The sequence below is a fragment of the Mastomys coucha genome, unplaced genomic scaffold (assembly GCF_008632895.1).
Source record: "Mastomys coucha isolate ucsf_1 unplaced genomic scaffold, UCSF_Mcou_1 pScaffold18, whole genome shotgun sequence".
Classification (NCBI taxonomy): domain Eukaryota; kingdom Metazoa; phylum Chordata; class Mammalia; order Rodentia; family Muridae; genus Mastomys; species Mastomys coucha.
In genome coordinates, this window is record NW_022196900.1 from 69,792,918 (window position 1) to 69,807,762 (window position 14,845).

At 34.9% G+C, this 14,845-nt stretch overlaps 1 protein-coding gene across 8 annotated transcripts in view; it reads left to right on the forward strand.

The window, feature by feature from the left end:
- LOC116096412 (BEN domain-containing protein 5) overlaps positions 1 to 14,845 on the forward strand; it is a 1,197,642-nt gene that overhangs the window by 59,106 nt on the left and 1,123,691 nt on the right. For all 8 annotated transcript variants that reach the window (XR_004120993.1, XR_004120994.1, XM_031378205.1 and 5 more), the window contains exon 2: positions 9,145 to 9,267. Coding sequence is in view for 6 of the 8 variants with exons in the window: in XM_031378205.1 (XP_031234065.1) it covers positions 9,145 to 9,267 (123 nt within the window). In the remaining 2 variants the exon portion in view is untranslated. The remainder of the gene's footprint in view (positions 1 to 9,144; positions 9,268 to 14,845) is intronic.

Sequence of the window (14,845 nt, forward strand, 5' to 3'; positions counted from 1 at the left end):
GATATTCTCCAGATCCATCCATTTTCCTAAGAATTTCATAAATTTATTGTTTTTAATAGCTGAGTAGTCCTCCATTGTGTAGATGTACCGCAATTTCTGTATCCACTCCTCTGTTGATTTTTATATGGACTTTAAGTGACTCCTTTCCTTGTCTGAGTTCTCCCTTATACTCCATAGAACTTAATCTTTTATTCTTTTGATAAATATACATATTTGGTAATATACATGTCTCAACAATGATAACCATAATATTAATAATAACAATCTACTTGTTAAGAAGTGTTGTATTCTAGATTATTCACACATATTTTCTGTAACTCTCAGGAAACATTTTAAGTTAAGAAAACAGGCCCAGTGTGGTTAACTTACTTAACAGAGGTCTTACTAAAGCACATATCTGAATTAAGTGATTTCAATTTTCCAAAATTGTGTGCTATTAAAAAATCCAAAGTCAGGCTACAAATTATTAATGCTTGCCTAAATGTAGAGCAATAACTCAGAGTTGGATTTGAGAATCTATATAACACAAGTTTTAGGCAAACCATTAATAAGTATAGAAGTCAGGAACTCAAGTTATTTTATCACAATGAGAGCTGTTATTTGGAGTTATTTTGTACTTCTGTAATTGTCAGTATTGTTCGTAATTTCATATGCACATAAAGTGGTTGAGGAATATTTTCTTATTTGTGTTCTTGTCTTATTTTTCATAAATTAATTTATTTATTCACTTTACATCTTAATAGCTATCCTTCCTCCTCCTCCCAGGGTCCCCTCACACCTCCTCCCACATTCCCCCTACCTTTCTCCTTTGAGAAGGGGGAGTGCCCATAGGGTATCACTCCATCCTGGCACATCAAGTCACTCCAGGACTAGTGGCCTCCTCTCCCACTGAGGCCAGACAAAATGGCCCAGTTAGAGGAACAGGATCCACAAGCAGATAACAGATGCAGGAGCAGCCCCTGCTCCAGTTGTTGCGGGACCTGCATGAAGATCAAGCTGCACATCTGTTTCTATTATGCAGGGGTTGGTGGTGGTTAGGTCCAGCGTATGCTTGTTCTTTGGCTGGTAATTCAGTCTCTGGGAGCAACCAAGGGTCCATGTTAGTTGAATTTTTCGGTCTTCCTATGAAGTCCCTATCCTCTTTAGGTCCTTCAGTCTTTCCCCCAACTCTTCCACAAGACTCCCTAACTCCACCTAATGTTTGCTGTGGGTTATACCATCGGTTCCATCAGCTGCTTGGTGGAGCCTCTCAGAGGACAGTTAAGCTAAGCTTCCTTTTTCAAATCCTGCCTGACTACAGGAGGTGGCCATTTCAGGCTTGATGTCCCCCACAGCCAGGAGTCTCAGCTAGACTCACCCCCATAGACTCTCTCCCTATGTCCCTCTATTCCTAAGGTCTCTGTCATGTCCTTGAGATGTCCTACCCCTACCCACAGCCTATTTCCATTCTCTGCCCTACTTCCCCTAGCTCCTGCTCTCTTGATACCTTGCCCTATCCCCCCAATCCCCTTTCCTATGCATTTCCCTACCTCCACCCACTTCCAATATTTAATTTATTTCCCCTTCTGAGAAAGATTCAAGCATCCACCCTTTGGTCCTCCTCATCAATTGGCTTCTTTGGGTCTGTGGATTGTAGCATGGTTATTCTGTATTTTATGGCTAATATCCACTTATAAGTGAATACATACCATGCATGTCCTTTTAGTTCTGGGTTACCTCACTCCAAATGATATTTTCTAGTTCCATCCATTTGTTTGCAAAATTCATGATGTGTTTGTTTTTAATAGCTGAGTTGTATTCCATTATGTAAAGGAACCACATTTTCTTCACCCATTGTTCAGTTGAGGGACATCTGGATTTTTTCCAGTTTCTGGCTAGTAAATATAGGTGCCATGAACATAGTTGAGAAAGTGTCCTTGTGGGATGGTAGAGCATTTTGGGGTATATGCTCAGGAATAGTATAGCTGGGTCTTGAGGTAGAACTATTTCCAATTTTCCAAGAAGCAGCTAAATTAATTTTTAAAGTGGTTTTAAAAGTTCGCACTCCCACCAGCAATTTAGGAGTGTTCCCTTGCTCCATATCCATGCCAGCATGTGCTGTCTCGAGTATTTGATCTTAGCCATTCTGATTGGTGTAAGATGAAATCTCAGGGATGATTTGATTTGCATTTCCTTGATGACTAAGGACGTTGAACATCTCTCTAATTGTTTCTTGGCTATTAGATATGGCGGCATTGAGAATTCTCTGTTTAGCTCTGTACCCCATTTTTAATCTGGGTTATTTGGTTTGTGGTATCTAACTTCTTAAGTTCTTTATATCTTTTGGATATTAGTCCCCTGTCAGATGTAAGGTTGGGGAAGATCTTTTTTCCAATTCCTATTGATGGTGTTCTTTGACTTACAGAAACTACTGAGTTTCTTGAGGTACCATTTAGTGTTGATCTTAGTGCCTGAACTATGGGTGTTCTGTTCAGGAAGTCATTCCTCGTAACAATGAGTTTACAGTTATTCCTTACTTTCTGTCCTATTAGATTTAGTGTATCTGGTTTTACATTGAGATATTTGAACTACTTGAACTCCAGTTTTGTGCAGGGATAAATATGGATCTATTTGCATTCTTCTACATTCAGATATCCAGTTAGATCAACATAATTTGTTGAAGATGTTTTCTATTTTCCATGCTATGATTTTGGCTTCTTTGTCAAAAAAATCAAGTATACATAAGTGTATAGGTTTATTACTGGGTCTTTGATTCGATTCCATTGATCCACTTACGGCCATTATCACTATGTTAATACTACGGATTCATGAGCATGGGAGATCCTTCCATCTTCTGATATCTTCCTCAATTTTCTTCTCTAGAGACTTGAAGTTACTGTCATACACGTCTTTCACTTGCTTGTTAAGAGTTACTTCAAGATATTTTATTTTTTTTGTGGTTATTGTGAAGGGCACTTTTTCCCTAACTTCTTTCTCAATCCGTTCATCATTTATATAAAGGAGAACTACTAATTTTATTTGAGTTAATTTTGTATCCAGCTACTTTTCTGAAGTTGTTTATCAACTATAGGAATTCACTGGTAGAATTTTTGGAGTAAGTTTATATATATTATCACATCTGTGAAAACAGATACTTTGACTTCTTTTCCAGTTTGATTCTCTTTAATCCATTTTGTTGTCTTATTGCTCTAGCTAGAACTTTAAGTAAAAAATAGAAACAGAAGGAACATTGCCAAACTTATCTATGAGGCCACAGTCATTCTGATACCTAAACCACACAAAGACTCAACACAGAAAAAGAATTCCCTCCCAACTTCCCTTATGAACGTTGATGCAAAAACACTCAATAAAATTCTCACAAACTGAATACAAGAACACATTATCACCATGATGATGTGGGCTTTGAAATTATGAGCAAAATAAAAGTTTCATTCCTCAATCTGCTCAAATGTGTATTTTGATTAAAATAAAATAACTGACACAATAATCAACCATAATGTGGGGTTAATATTTCTTATTGTTTATATCTGTATCCATTATTATATTTTTGCAGTTTCTTTTTTCTTTATTGATCTCATTATATCATAAAAGTTTATCATGGTAAGTTATAAATCTAAAGTTCTGGGGGCTGGTGAGGTGGCTTAGAGACCAAGTGGACCAGCTGCTCTTCCAGAGAATCTATTGCATTCTTTTGTCATCTTCTTGAACAGGATTCACATGCATTGTATAGACATACATGCAAAGTATAAGTACAAATAAATACATAAAATTATAAAGTACTCTTTGTTCATTTGCTGAATTGAAAATAAAAATAGTCTATGCTTTCAGCAAGTAACAAAAGTTTTCAACAATAAAATAAAATTTAACACCTAAAAGTCTCTTTCAATATTTTCACAAATCAAGAAATACTTACAAGGTATTGACATTTTGCAAAGCATTGCATAATATTTGGGATTGAGAAGGAGAAAGTGTCAGTAAAAGGTAGGATATTTGTCACTTCTGATGTGAAACTACATGATCAATAGAGGGAGAAATTTATTGGAAAAATAATTCTGAAATAAAGTTATAAACAATGTGCTATATGAACACAGAGGACTATCTATTTTCTTTATATGGGAAAGATAAGGCAGTATTTCCTGGAGTGATTACATTTCATGTACATCCACAGCCTGAATAGGGCTTTCCACAAGAAAAGCAGGCTATATGTGTAATTAGTCATACATGGATTTTCTATAAACAGAGGCCTTTCAAGTGCTGACTGACGGGGATTGTTGTGGCAGTCTGACAGTGTTGTGACATGCATGATTTTTCTAAAATTATTGTTTCTTTTAAATAAAATTCTGAACAAATTAACTATAAATTTTCTTGAGTTTTATTTTAGTTGTATTTAGAAAAAATTACAAAATTCTTTGTATTTACATGCAAACAGAGATGGTTTCTAAGCTCACATAATTGCAAATGGACTTATTAAATAAATTAACATCTGGTATTGCATTTGGAGGTCATGTAAGATTCTCCTCTTTTTAGTACACCTGTTATTCCTGGCTCCTACAAAGTAGACAGCATCAATGTTGGTCTATTTCATTCAAACAAGCTAAAATGCTACAAGTTTATAAAGTAATCATTGTACATTATGTTTTCATTAAAAGTCTATTTCACAGAATTTAGACATGCTATAGAAGCATTATATGTTCTGTTCTAGACTGCTGCATTAAAACAAATATCTCAGTAAAGTCATCTACAATATTTTTGTTTTCAGTGCCTTAGAAATGTTGTTTATTTTATACCATTTTGAATGTGCCACTCATGTGTAATATATGTGTGTATTAAATTATTTTATTGCTAGAAATGCTAGCAATGATCTGAATCTTAGTAAGTTGCTATCTTTTTGTTGGTGGACATTTGGCCTCAGTGTCTATAGCTGCTTAATGATTATGATTACATGGTGGAGGCTAAAGTTTGTGTGGCTCTGCTAGCTTCTTAAGTAAGGCAACTGAAATCTGTTACATTGATCAGCTCGTGTTACGTTTTCTTGTCAGAAATGGTAGCACTTACTCATAATCTCAGTACATGAGAGGCTGAGGCATGAGGATTTTGATTCAATCTGGACTACAGAGTCAGTTTATGTCTCAAATAAACAAAGCAAGAAAACATGAAACAAAATATCATCATCAGAAAAGATATCTCTGTAGAATGCTGTCTGTTGCTACCATGTTGCCCAAAATAAAACTCTAAAAATTGGAACACTGCTATTAACTGCTGATGCAGTAATCTAAATTCTTAGTTTTTATTTCAGTGATGTTTATAAGCTTTCATCAAAGCAGATTCTGCCCCAGGCATGGTGGCATATCCCTTTAATCCCAGCACCTTTGGTAGGCAGAGGCAGGTAGATCTCTATGAATTTGAAGCCAGCTTGGTCTACATAGAAATTTCTAGGCCAGAGAGTTCTATATAGAGAGACCTGTCTCAAAACCAAACCAAACCAACCCAAACCATAAACATAAAGTAGTTTCCATCTCAAGAAGCCTCATCTTTTTCTTATCCACTAGAAAGAAATCCTCATTTCTACAGATTTTTGTCTCACTGGCTGTATTAGACAAGTCTGGTGGATGTAGTTTTACATTTGAGGTTTGTTCTTCCTTTTAAATTCTTCTTTATTAAAAATATGAGGTATGGTTATTCAGATATCTGCTCATTTTTCCATCTGTCTCTGTTTAGATTTTTTTAGTTAGCATGTTTTATTGGGATATATTCATTGTACATGGTATTGGTTTTAATAACTATTTTCATACACATATATCTTGATAATTATATTTTTGCCTTTGTTTACTTTGTTTACTTTTGGTTGCTGTGATAAAACACTAATCAAAACTGACGGGTAGAAAAGAGTTAGTTCATTTGGGTTATAGCACATAGCTCAGTCTTTAATGGAGTGATATTAGAACAGGAGCCCAAACAGGAACACAGAGGTAGAATCTGAAGAAAGATTGTGGAGGAGCACTTTTTTTTTTTTTGTTTTTGAGACAGTGTTTCTCTGTGTAGCCCTGGCTGTCCTGGAACTCACTCTGTAGACCAGGCTGGCCTCAAACTCAGAAATCCACCTGCCTCTGCCTCTCAAGTGCTGGGATTAAAGGTGTGTGCCACCACTGCCTGGTGGAGGAGCACTTCTTATTTGTTTGCTTCCCATGGCTTGCTCAGCTTACCTTCTTGCATAACTCAGGACTACCTGTCCAGTAGTGGTATGCTGCTGAATAGACAGGGTCTTTCCATACCAATCACCAATCAAGAAAATGTATAGGGACCCCAATGAAGGAGTTAGGGGAAGGACTGAAGGAGCTGAAAGGGGCTTTACCTTGCATCAGTGGGAGGGGAGGCACTTGATCCTGTGAAGGCTTGATGCCCCAGTTTAGAGGAAGGCTAGGGTGGTGAGGCAGGAATGGGTAGGTGGGTTGGGGAGCACCCTCATAGAAACAGAGGGAAGAGGGATGGCATAGGGAGTTTGCAGAGGGGAAACAGGGAAAGGGGATTACATTTGAAATGTAAATAAATAAAATATCCAATTAAAAAAGAAAAAGAAAAGAAAATATTCCACCTGGCTGCAGGCCTGTCTGATTGAAGCATTTTCTTAATTGAGGTTTCTATTTCCTAGACAACTCTAGCTCATGTAAAGCTGACAAAAAACAAAACAAGCCCCATACACATGCCCTCTCATTTCTTCCCTACTCCTATCTCCTCAACAGTTGAATAGACCATTTTTCTTAATGTTTATAAGTTCCAAAATTTCCTATTGAATGCAGGATATCTACTGTAAGACATCAGAAAATTAGGTAAACATTATTTTCATTTGGAATTGATGAACCCCTTTCATTAGGTCCTTTGTGTAAATACTTATTTCAAATCAGTAAAGGACTTCAGCTACTTTTCAGCTTTTATTTCTTTCAGTTTGTCACTGGTTTCATATTCTTTTAGTGTTACCTTATGGAGACAAAAGATGTTGGCTGGAGAGGTTGGGAATTTGTCCTCAGTGTTTTATTCCACTATTTTTTTTCTCAGATAAGTGTGACACATAAAAGTTTTTTGTTTTAAAGATTTATGGGTATCACTTTAGTTATGTGTCCATATGTATGTGCATGTGCTATGTTCACATAGTGTAGTTGCTTGCAGAGGCCAGAGTGAATGGTTCCCATCTAGGGTAGGTGGTAGTTAGCTACCATTTGTGGTTGCTGGGGACCAAACTCTGGTCTCTGTAAGAGCAAGACATGCTCCACACTTCTGAGCCATCTCTCTAGCCCCATAGAAAGGTTGATATCCATGTTTCTACCCACATTATGAGAATAGATTACTATTGCTTATTATATTCAGTGTCTGCTACCTTGGGTTGAGAGAGTAGGACACTTTCTCTCTGTACACATGTACTCTCAGATTTAGATGGGTCCATTTACCCTTCTTTTGGGAGGAAGTTTTCATGATCTTAAGTACTTTTCCTTTAGTACTGAAATATTTTGTGAGTTTTAATTGATCAAGACTGTTTTCTACTGTAGGCAAAAAAAAAAATATAAGCTAGATTCCTGGGCCCATGACTATTTTTGCCTTTTCTACTTGTGTTGAAGAATTTTCTTTTATTATTTCCTTCCTAAAATGGCTCTCAGTTTTACACTAAGTTGGTAAGGTTTTTGTTTTTCCCCATAGTGGAATATGGCTTTTTTTCTCATAAGAGATGCTGTGGGTGGTAGAATTTTATAAAATTTCTATAATATAGAGCCACTCTTCTTATGCAGGCATGTAGCACAAAGGGTCTTTTTTTTTCTGAACTAGTGTACTGGTCCTAATCTTTCTTCAAAATGTCTGGTAGACATTAAGGAAGCATCTTTAAGCAGATATAGATTGCGAGTGTGTCTGTGACTCCTACTGGTTTTATGTTCTCGTAGTTCTTGTATCTGATCTTTAATTTTTTTAAAAAAGTATTTTTTGTTCATCTGTATAGGATTCAGTATTTCTTCTTCTTAGGTCTTGTAATAGAAAATTCATCTCTTACAGCTCATTTTTTATTATCAAGGTCTTATTTTATTTGATATAAAATTTTTGCTTGACCTGCAGTCCCAGTTCTGTGGTAGAGTTGAGAAAGTTATGGTTTTGTGTTTATCTGGGATTTTTCTTGTTGCAAACAATGGACAATTCATTTTTCTATATCTTGAGTAGAATTAACTTCTGAAAAATCAAAGTTTCTCTCAGTTCTTAGATTATTTTGGTAATGGAACATGTAGACCCTGTAGTGATATTTATAGAAGAATTGTCTCTTTCACATTAAAGAAAGATATTTATGATGGATTACAATAATAGTTATTGAGTTGGTCTTCTGCTACTTTGTGGGTTCTTCTTTTTCCCACCCTTTATTCTCCCCTAGCCCTTCAGTTTCACCCCTTATTATTGGATAAGAGAGAAAAAAGTATAGAGAGGAAGAAGGAAGGGAAAGAGATTCCTGAATAAAGGCAGGAATCTTTATTCAGGGGGTACATTAGCATTAGACTCCTTCCTGCTGATTAGGGAGTTCCTTGGGGGTGTTTGAGTTTTGCTGTCAGGATATCTATTTTTTTCCTTCTTGTTTCTTCTTTGCACATGACTACTTAACAAGGCATGACCAACAGCAAACTGTCACCAACCAACCAAAAACTACCCCCTGTCTCTCAGGCCTTAGATTTCCAATCATCACAGAATCACAGAAACTGTCTGCAGGTGGCAAAATCATGCCCTGCTAGAGCATGAGGCAATTCACAGACAGCTGCTTTGGACAGTCTGATGTAGCCCCAAATTCTAAACTTCGAATTAAAACAAAAACATTCTTATAATATTTCTATATTTTCCTTTTAAGAAACCAAAACTTTAAAATTGTCACTACAATTCAATCTCCTGAACATAGCTTAGATTTCAGTAGTGATGTTAGATAGCTTTAAATCTAAATATAGAACAACCTTGGAAGGTGAATTAACTATTCTATTTCTCATTATTAGAGGGCCCAATGTTAGTATGTGATATAGCTAAGATTTCAAATGAACTTCAATTTACATCATATTATTAGATTTCTATTGCAAAATATACTTAGATATCTGTTTAATATTAGTATTTTTTGTTTTTTGTTTTAAATAGGCAATGATATAGGAAATGAGGATGCCATTGGAGGGAATGTGAACAAATTCATAGTGCTTCCAAGTGGATACTCTGGACAGCCCAAGAAAGGACATCTTACCTTTGATGCTTGCTTTGAAAGTGGTAAGTGTAGTAAAAAGTCTTATTGTTGAGTTTGTCTAAGAAGGCTGTTTTCTTATAATCTAATTCTGTCTGATTCAGTCCGTTTAGTTTTTCACCATAATGGAACATGTTTTTTTGGAGAAAGTTAGTTATAAAGGCATTAGCATTAACTTGGAAACATTGGATTTTCACTACTCTATATTATTAAATATGTACTTGTGCTGTTGCTATTTTGGAATAAAACTGGCATTATTTGGCAATGTTCTACATTTTAATTCTTTGAATGTCTACTTTATACTATATGAGTTTGAGACATAGAACTTGGTTTTCTGGAAGTAGGTTTCTCTATTTTTTTAAAAACAATGACTAATTGATGATAGTATAAATATGTCTATATCTATTACCAAGTATGCTTCACATAAACAAAAGTAAAACATAATCATTACAATTAGGAAACACTTTGACAAAACAAATAACAGAAGTAATAATTTCTTATAATTCAAAGATATTTGAATTAGGCTGGAAATACTTGATTTCACTGCTCTATATGGTTAAATATATAATAATGATAATGTGGTTTTGGGATAAAACTGGTGCTAATTGGCAATACTATATGATTTTCATTGAATGTCTACTCTGAATGAGTGGTCGAGATTTGATTGCCTATTCCCATTTACTAGGAGTTGGCTGTTTCTAGCTTTCAGTGTTTTCAACTTTCAATGTCTTCAGTGTCTTCTGGATAATGAAAATTAGTAACTCAGAATATTCTGAAATATTAACAAAAATGTAAACATAATTGTATTTACAAGTTAATTCTTGTTAATTTCTCTTAGGTGAATATATGTTTCTGGGTTTGTTTGTTGATCTGTCGCTCTTAAGGGATATCCCATTGTCAATTATATGACAGTTCTTTGTACCTTGAAGATTTTTAATAGTAAACAAAGCGAAATTTATTTATGATGTATTTTTAATTTTTAACCCCACACTATCTTATAAGGTATTGTAAAAAGAATGGTTTATGTGAGCAGACATTACTACTGTTTCTTGATTTTGGTGGACAGAAACTGAGATAAGGCATTCACAGTGTTGTTTCTTTCATACAGTGTGTGCAGTCATGTGTTCAATGATCATCTCCTAGCTTCTGGTGATTTGTTATTAAATTTTGAATTTATTGTCTTTTAAAACATCCTATTTTGGATTTTATCTTAATATGGTATTTTCTATTTTTGTGTATCCCCACTTTCCACCTTTTATAAAGGTGCCAATTATTATATTATGTGTACTTAAATAATTTCAAACTTGAGTACTTGTCTCCCAGTGAAGTTATATTGTAAGATACTTGGGATAAAGGTTTCGATAAGAATGTCAATTTTGAGAGGACACAGCACACATAGTGCTTTTCTTTTTGTCAAGCTTGAATAATGTCCACATAATTAAGAACAGTATTTTCTATATTTCTCAAGCTTTTAATTGTGCCTTTTCCTGGTTCCTACTTGATTCCCAAAATGTGTCTTTTATTGCTTTTACCTTAGTGAAGGATCCAATGGCCCTTTACAATAATAGCAATATTGTGAAAGTGGAAATTTTTCTTATTTTACCAATCGAGTGTTTTGATTTAGTTACAACCTGATAAACTACATATTTATTTTAAAGAATGTCTTTTCCTTGGGAACAATCCAGATTTTTATACCTTACCAGAAGGCTCAGTGTAAGAAATTTTCCAACATAACAACATAATTACTGAATTATTAATACCTGTTTTATAACATGTAGACAATTGGTTGTATCAATTGCATCTGTTATAATATTCAGAAACAGAAACAGCCTCTCAGACATGTTTAATCTGAGTCACTTATTTCAATTTGGTTATCACATAAGTTTAATTGTCATGGTAGAAACAGCAGACAGTTATTTATTTGGATGTGCACATAAAATACATGATTTGAAGTCTTAGGAATCTTATGTAAATTTACAAAAATGTAGTTGTTGATTTTCTGGGGTTCAGTTCTATGATGCAGATAAACACAGTATTAAAAACATATAATTCTTCCTAATGGACTTTCTTATATGTGAACAGTATTGAAAAAATATATTACATGAGAGTATAATTTGTAATATCCTTTCCATTAGGATTTATTAGAGATATTGCTAACCATTTATTGATGAACACAGTCCAGTAGCCATTAAAATATTTGTTTGGCATATACAGATGTCATATGATATAGTTTAATTCAAGGATTTATTTAGGCTGTTTAACACAGGATATAAGATTGGTTTTCTTCTGGTCAAATATTATATTTTTAGTAAGTTGTTATCCTATAAACTCACTCCCAGGTATGTACAACCTTTTGGCATTATGACACAACATTGTCATCTATAAAGTTCATAGTGTTCCACAATGTTCCCTGAGTCTGAGGTTCAGGAATATTTTGTAGATGTATCTATTGGAACTAGGGTTGTATTGTTTTCAGTTCTCTGAAATGGTCTGTGTTTATTGCAAAGAAAGCTTTCCTTGATGATAAAGTATAAGGACAAATGTTTATAAATCATTGTTAATTAGTAGTTGTAGGTTCTCCTTCAATAACTGAATTCACTTGCACTGGGTAGTTAGCTAGGTTTACAGTAATAGACAGTTTCCTCTCTTGATATATAATAATTTTGATGTATTCTTAAATTCTGTTTGCAAGTATTTTGTTGAGAAATTTTGCCTCTATCTTCATTAAAGAAGTTCAGCTAGCAGAACTGGCAAGACCTGTTATCAATTATCAAATGTGTTGCTGAAGTAATCATGTCTTGACTATGTGACCACAGGATCAAGGGTAGGACTGAACACTCAGCATCAAGGTGATCAGATGGAGTCAAAACTTTTGGTCACCACTTGGTTTCTATGTACCTACTGGAGGCAGGATACAAAGGTGACCCAGTGAGGTCTATTTACTCTTTGGGGACTGTTGTTAGATCTTCCAGGTTCAAGTAATCTCTGGAATCATTACACTATAGACTCCAGTTCTTCCAACGACTTCTATAACCTCAGAAATCAACTCCAAAGCCTCAATGACCTCACTGACCACTAGAACCAAAGCTCCAGTCCTCAAGGGACCATGTGATCATTGTAGTTAATACTTGGGCTCTTAACTGACCTCTGAGTTCACTAGACTAGAATTCTGGTTGCAGGTTTCTGTCCTACACAAGCCAGAATCATGGTCCCAAGAAGCTGGAGGACAGGTTGTCTGGTACACTCAGGTCTTACAGTATGGAAATCAGCATGGAGGTTCCTCAAAAAGATAGAAATTGAACTACCATATGATCTAGCTATACCACTCCTAGTGTATATGCAGAGGATTATATATCTAACTACAAAGATATTTGGTCACCCGTGCTCATTGCTGTTCTAGTGATAAATGCAGGAAATGGAAACACTTTGGATGCCCATCAACTGGTAAATGGATAAAGAAATGTGGTACTTATACATAATGGGGTTTCATTCAGGTGTTAAGAAAAAAGATTTATGAAATTGCAGGTACTACAGTCCTATTTAGAAACTTTCTGCTTGTACTTGTAAGTAGATACATACTACTTCATTTTCATTTCTAGCTGATTTAGGATAGCTGGTCTTCATTCCAGGTGCTGCTATCTTCTAGAACTCTTGCATTCTCCTGCAGTCATCTACCTCAATATTCAGTTATATGCTTGTTGCTTTGGCTCCATTTGTGAGGTAGTGTGTTCTGGGTACATCTATTTAGTCATCTTGCTTACCTTGGTGTTTGAATATATGTATATCTGTATTTGCATCTATATCTATAGGTGTGTATGTATATATATTGAAATGGTTGACACACTCAAACTAATATGCCAATTCCTTCACAAAAATACCCCTTTTCTTAGTGCATTTAAATTCTATTCATTTACCAAAGTTCAAGTATATAAGTTTTTTTGTTTATGGAATGCAATGCAGTGTAGAGTTACTTGTCTTTTACAGTAGTATAGAGGTTTTTCTTTTTCCACAAAAGATATATACTCTTCAGTGATCAAGTGTTTTGTTATTTAAAGAGAGAAACTCTTCAGATGCATTTTGAACAGTTTGGTATGGTTATATTACAATGATTGTTATCATTATATTCAACAAGAGGCTAGAGATACACATGTACATGACAACAATGACCCAGTAAAGGTGGATACAGAAATTTATCAATGCAGATATAAGCCAAGGGATTATGAGGACTCATGACAACTATATTGCAGGCAGAATGAATTCATTACAGGAGACCAGAAAATCCATTATCTAGCTATATTTTCCAAAAGGACCCGGAGGAGTTTTCTTTTACAACAGCAATAAAAATATACCAGTAGAATGGACATCAGCATCATTTAGAAATTCGTGGATGTCTGTTTTCTGTTGACTAAAATTGGCAATAGAAGTTCTACATGAAATTTATTTTTGGTTTCCAAGTCTCAAAAGACAAAATAGGTTTCCATATGAGCAATTCTATTTTTGATAGTTCTTAACCCCTCTACTCCTAATTGTGGTGTCTGATTGCTCTCCAAGGAACTGTCATAGGAGAGGGTTAGAATACACTCAGAGATCTTAGCTAGTACCTCAAATCTTTAGTTCTTATCAATGATCTCTTAACACATTATAATTCCTTCTTGTCTAGTACCTTCAGAATCTATTTACTGTTGTACATTCCCTTTGCTTCTAATGTTACAAATTGGTTAGATCTGACAGATTATGTAAATTTTTGAAAATTTTGAGTATTTTAAGCTATTTTCTTATGCAATAGGATCTTGCCTCACTTATCCAAAACGACTCAAATTAATTGTGTGGAAGTACCTCTGGTCCAATTTCTGAATAACACACTACCCAATAAATTAATGACTTATGGGACTTGAGACATGGCTCTTCAATTAAGAGTGCTGGTTTCTTTTATAGAAGACCAGGATTCAATTCACAGCACTCACATGATGGCTCACAAACACTTCTAAATCCACTTCTTGAGGACCCCATGCTCTCTTCTGCCATTCTTGAGCACCAAGGACTTGTGTGCTTGTATGTGGTGCACAGACATACATGCAGGCAAAACACCAATACATATTAAATAAAATAATAAACATTTAAAAAGGAAGGAGTGTTCTAAAATCATAATTTTACTTTATGATTGTGCTTGATGAGTCTAGTGTTCAGATAGAACATAGTAGAAGACATCTTGTCTTTGCTTCACTGTGTGTAGGATCTCAGGACAGAAAACATTTATCTACTGAAATTAAAAAGTTGAGATCTATGGATATTAAAAGATATAACCTTTCACATGTCTATCATTTGATATTATTATTATTATTTATTATTATTATTATTATTATTATTATTATTATTATTTTGTTTTTTTGAGACAGGGTTTCTCTGTATAGCCCTGGCTATCCTGGAACTAACTCTGTAGACCAGGCTGGCCTTGAACTCAGAAATTCACCTGTTTCTGCCTCCCAAGTGCTGGGATTAAAGGCATGAGCTACCACTGCCTGGCTAATTTGATATTAAATATCAGTATTAGAGAACTGTGTATGTAGCTTATCCCTATGGCTTTAATTCTTTATAATGTGCTGA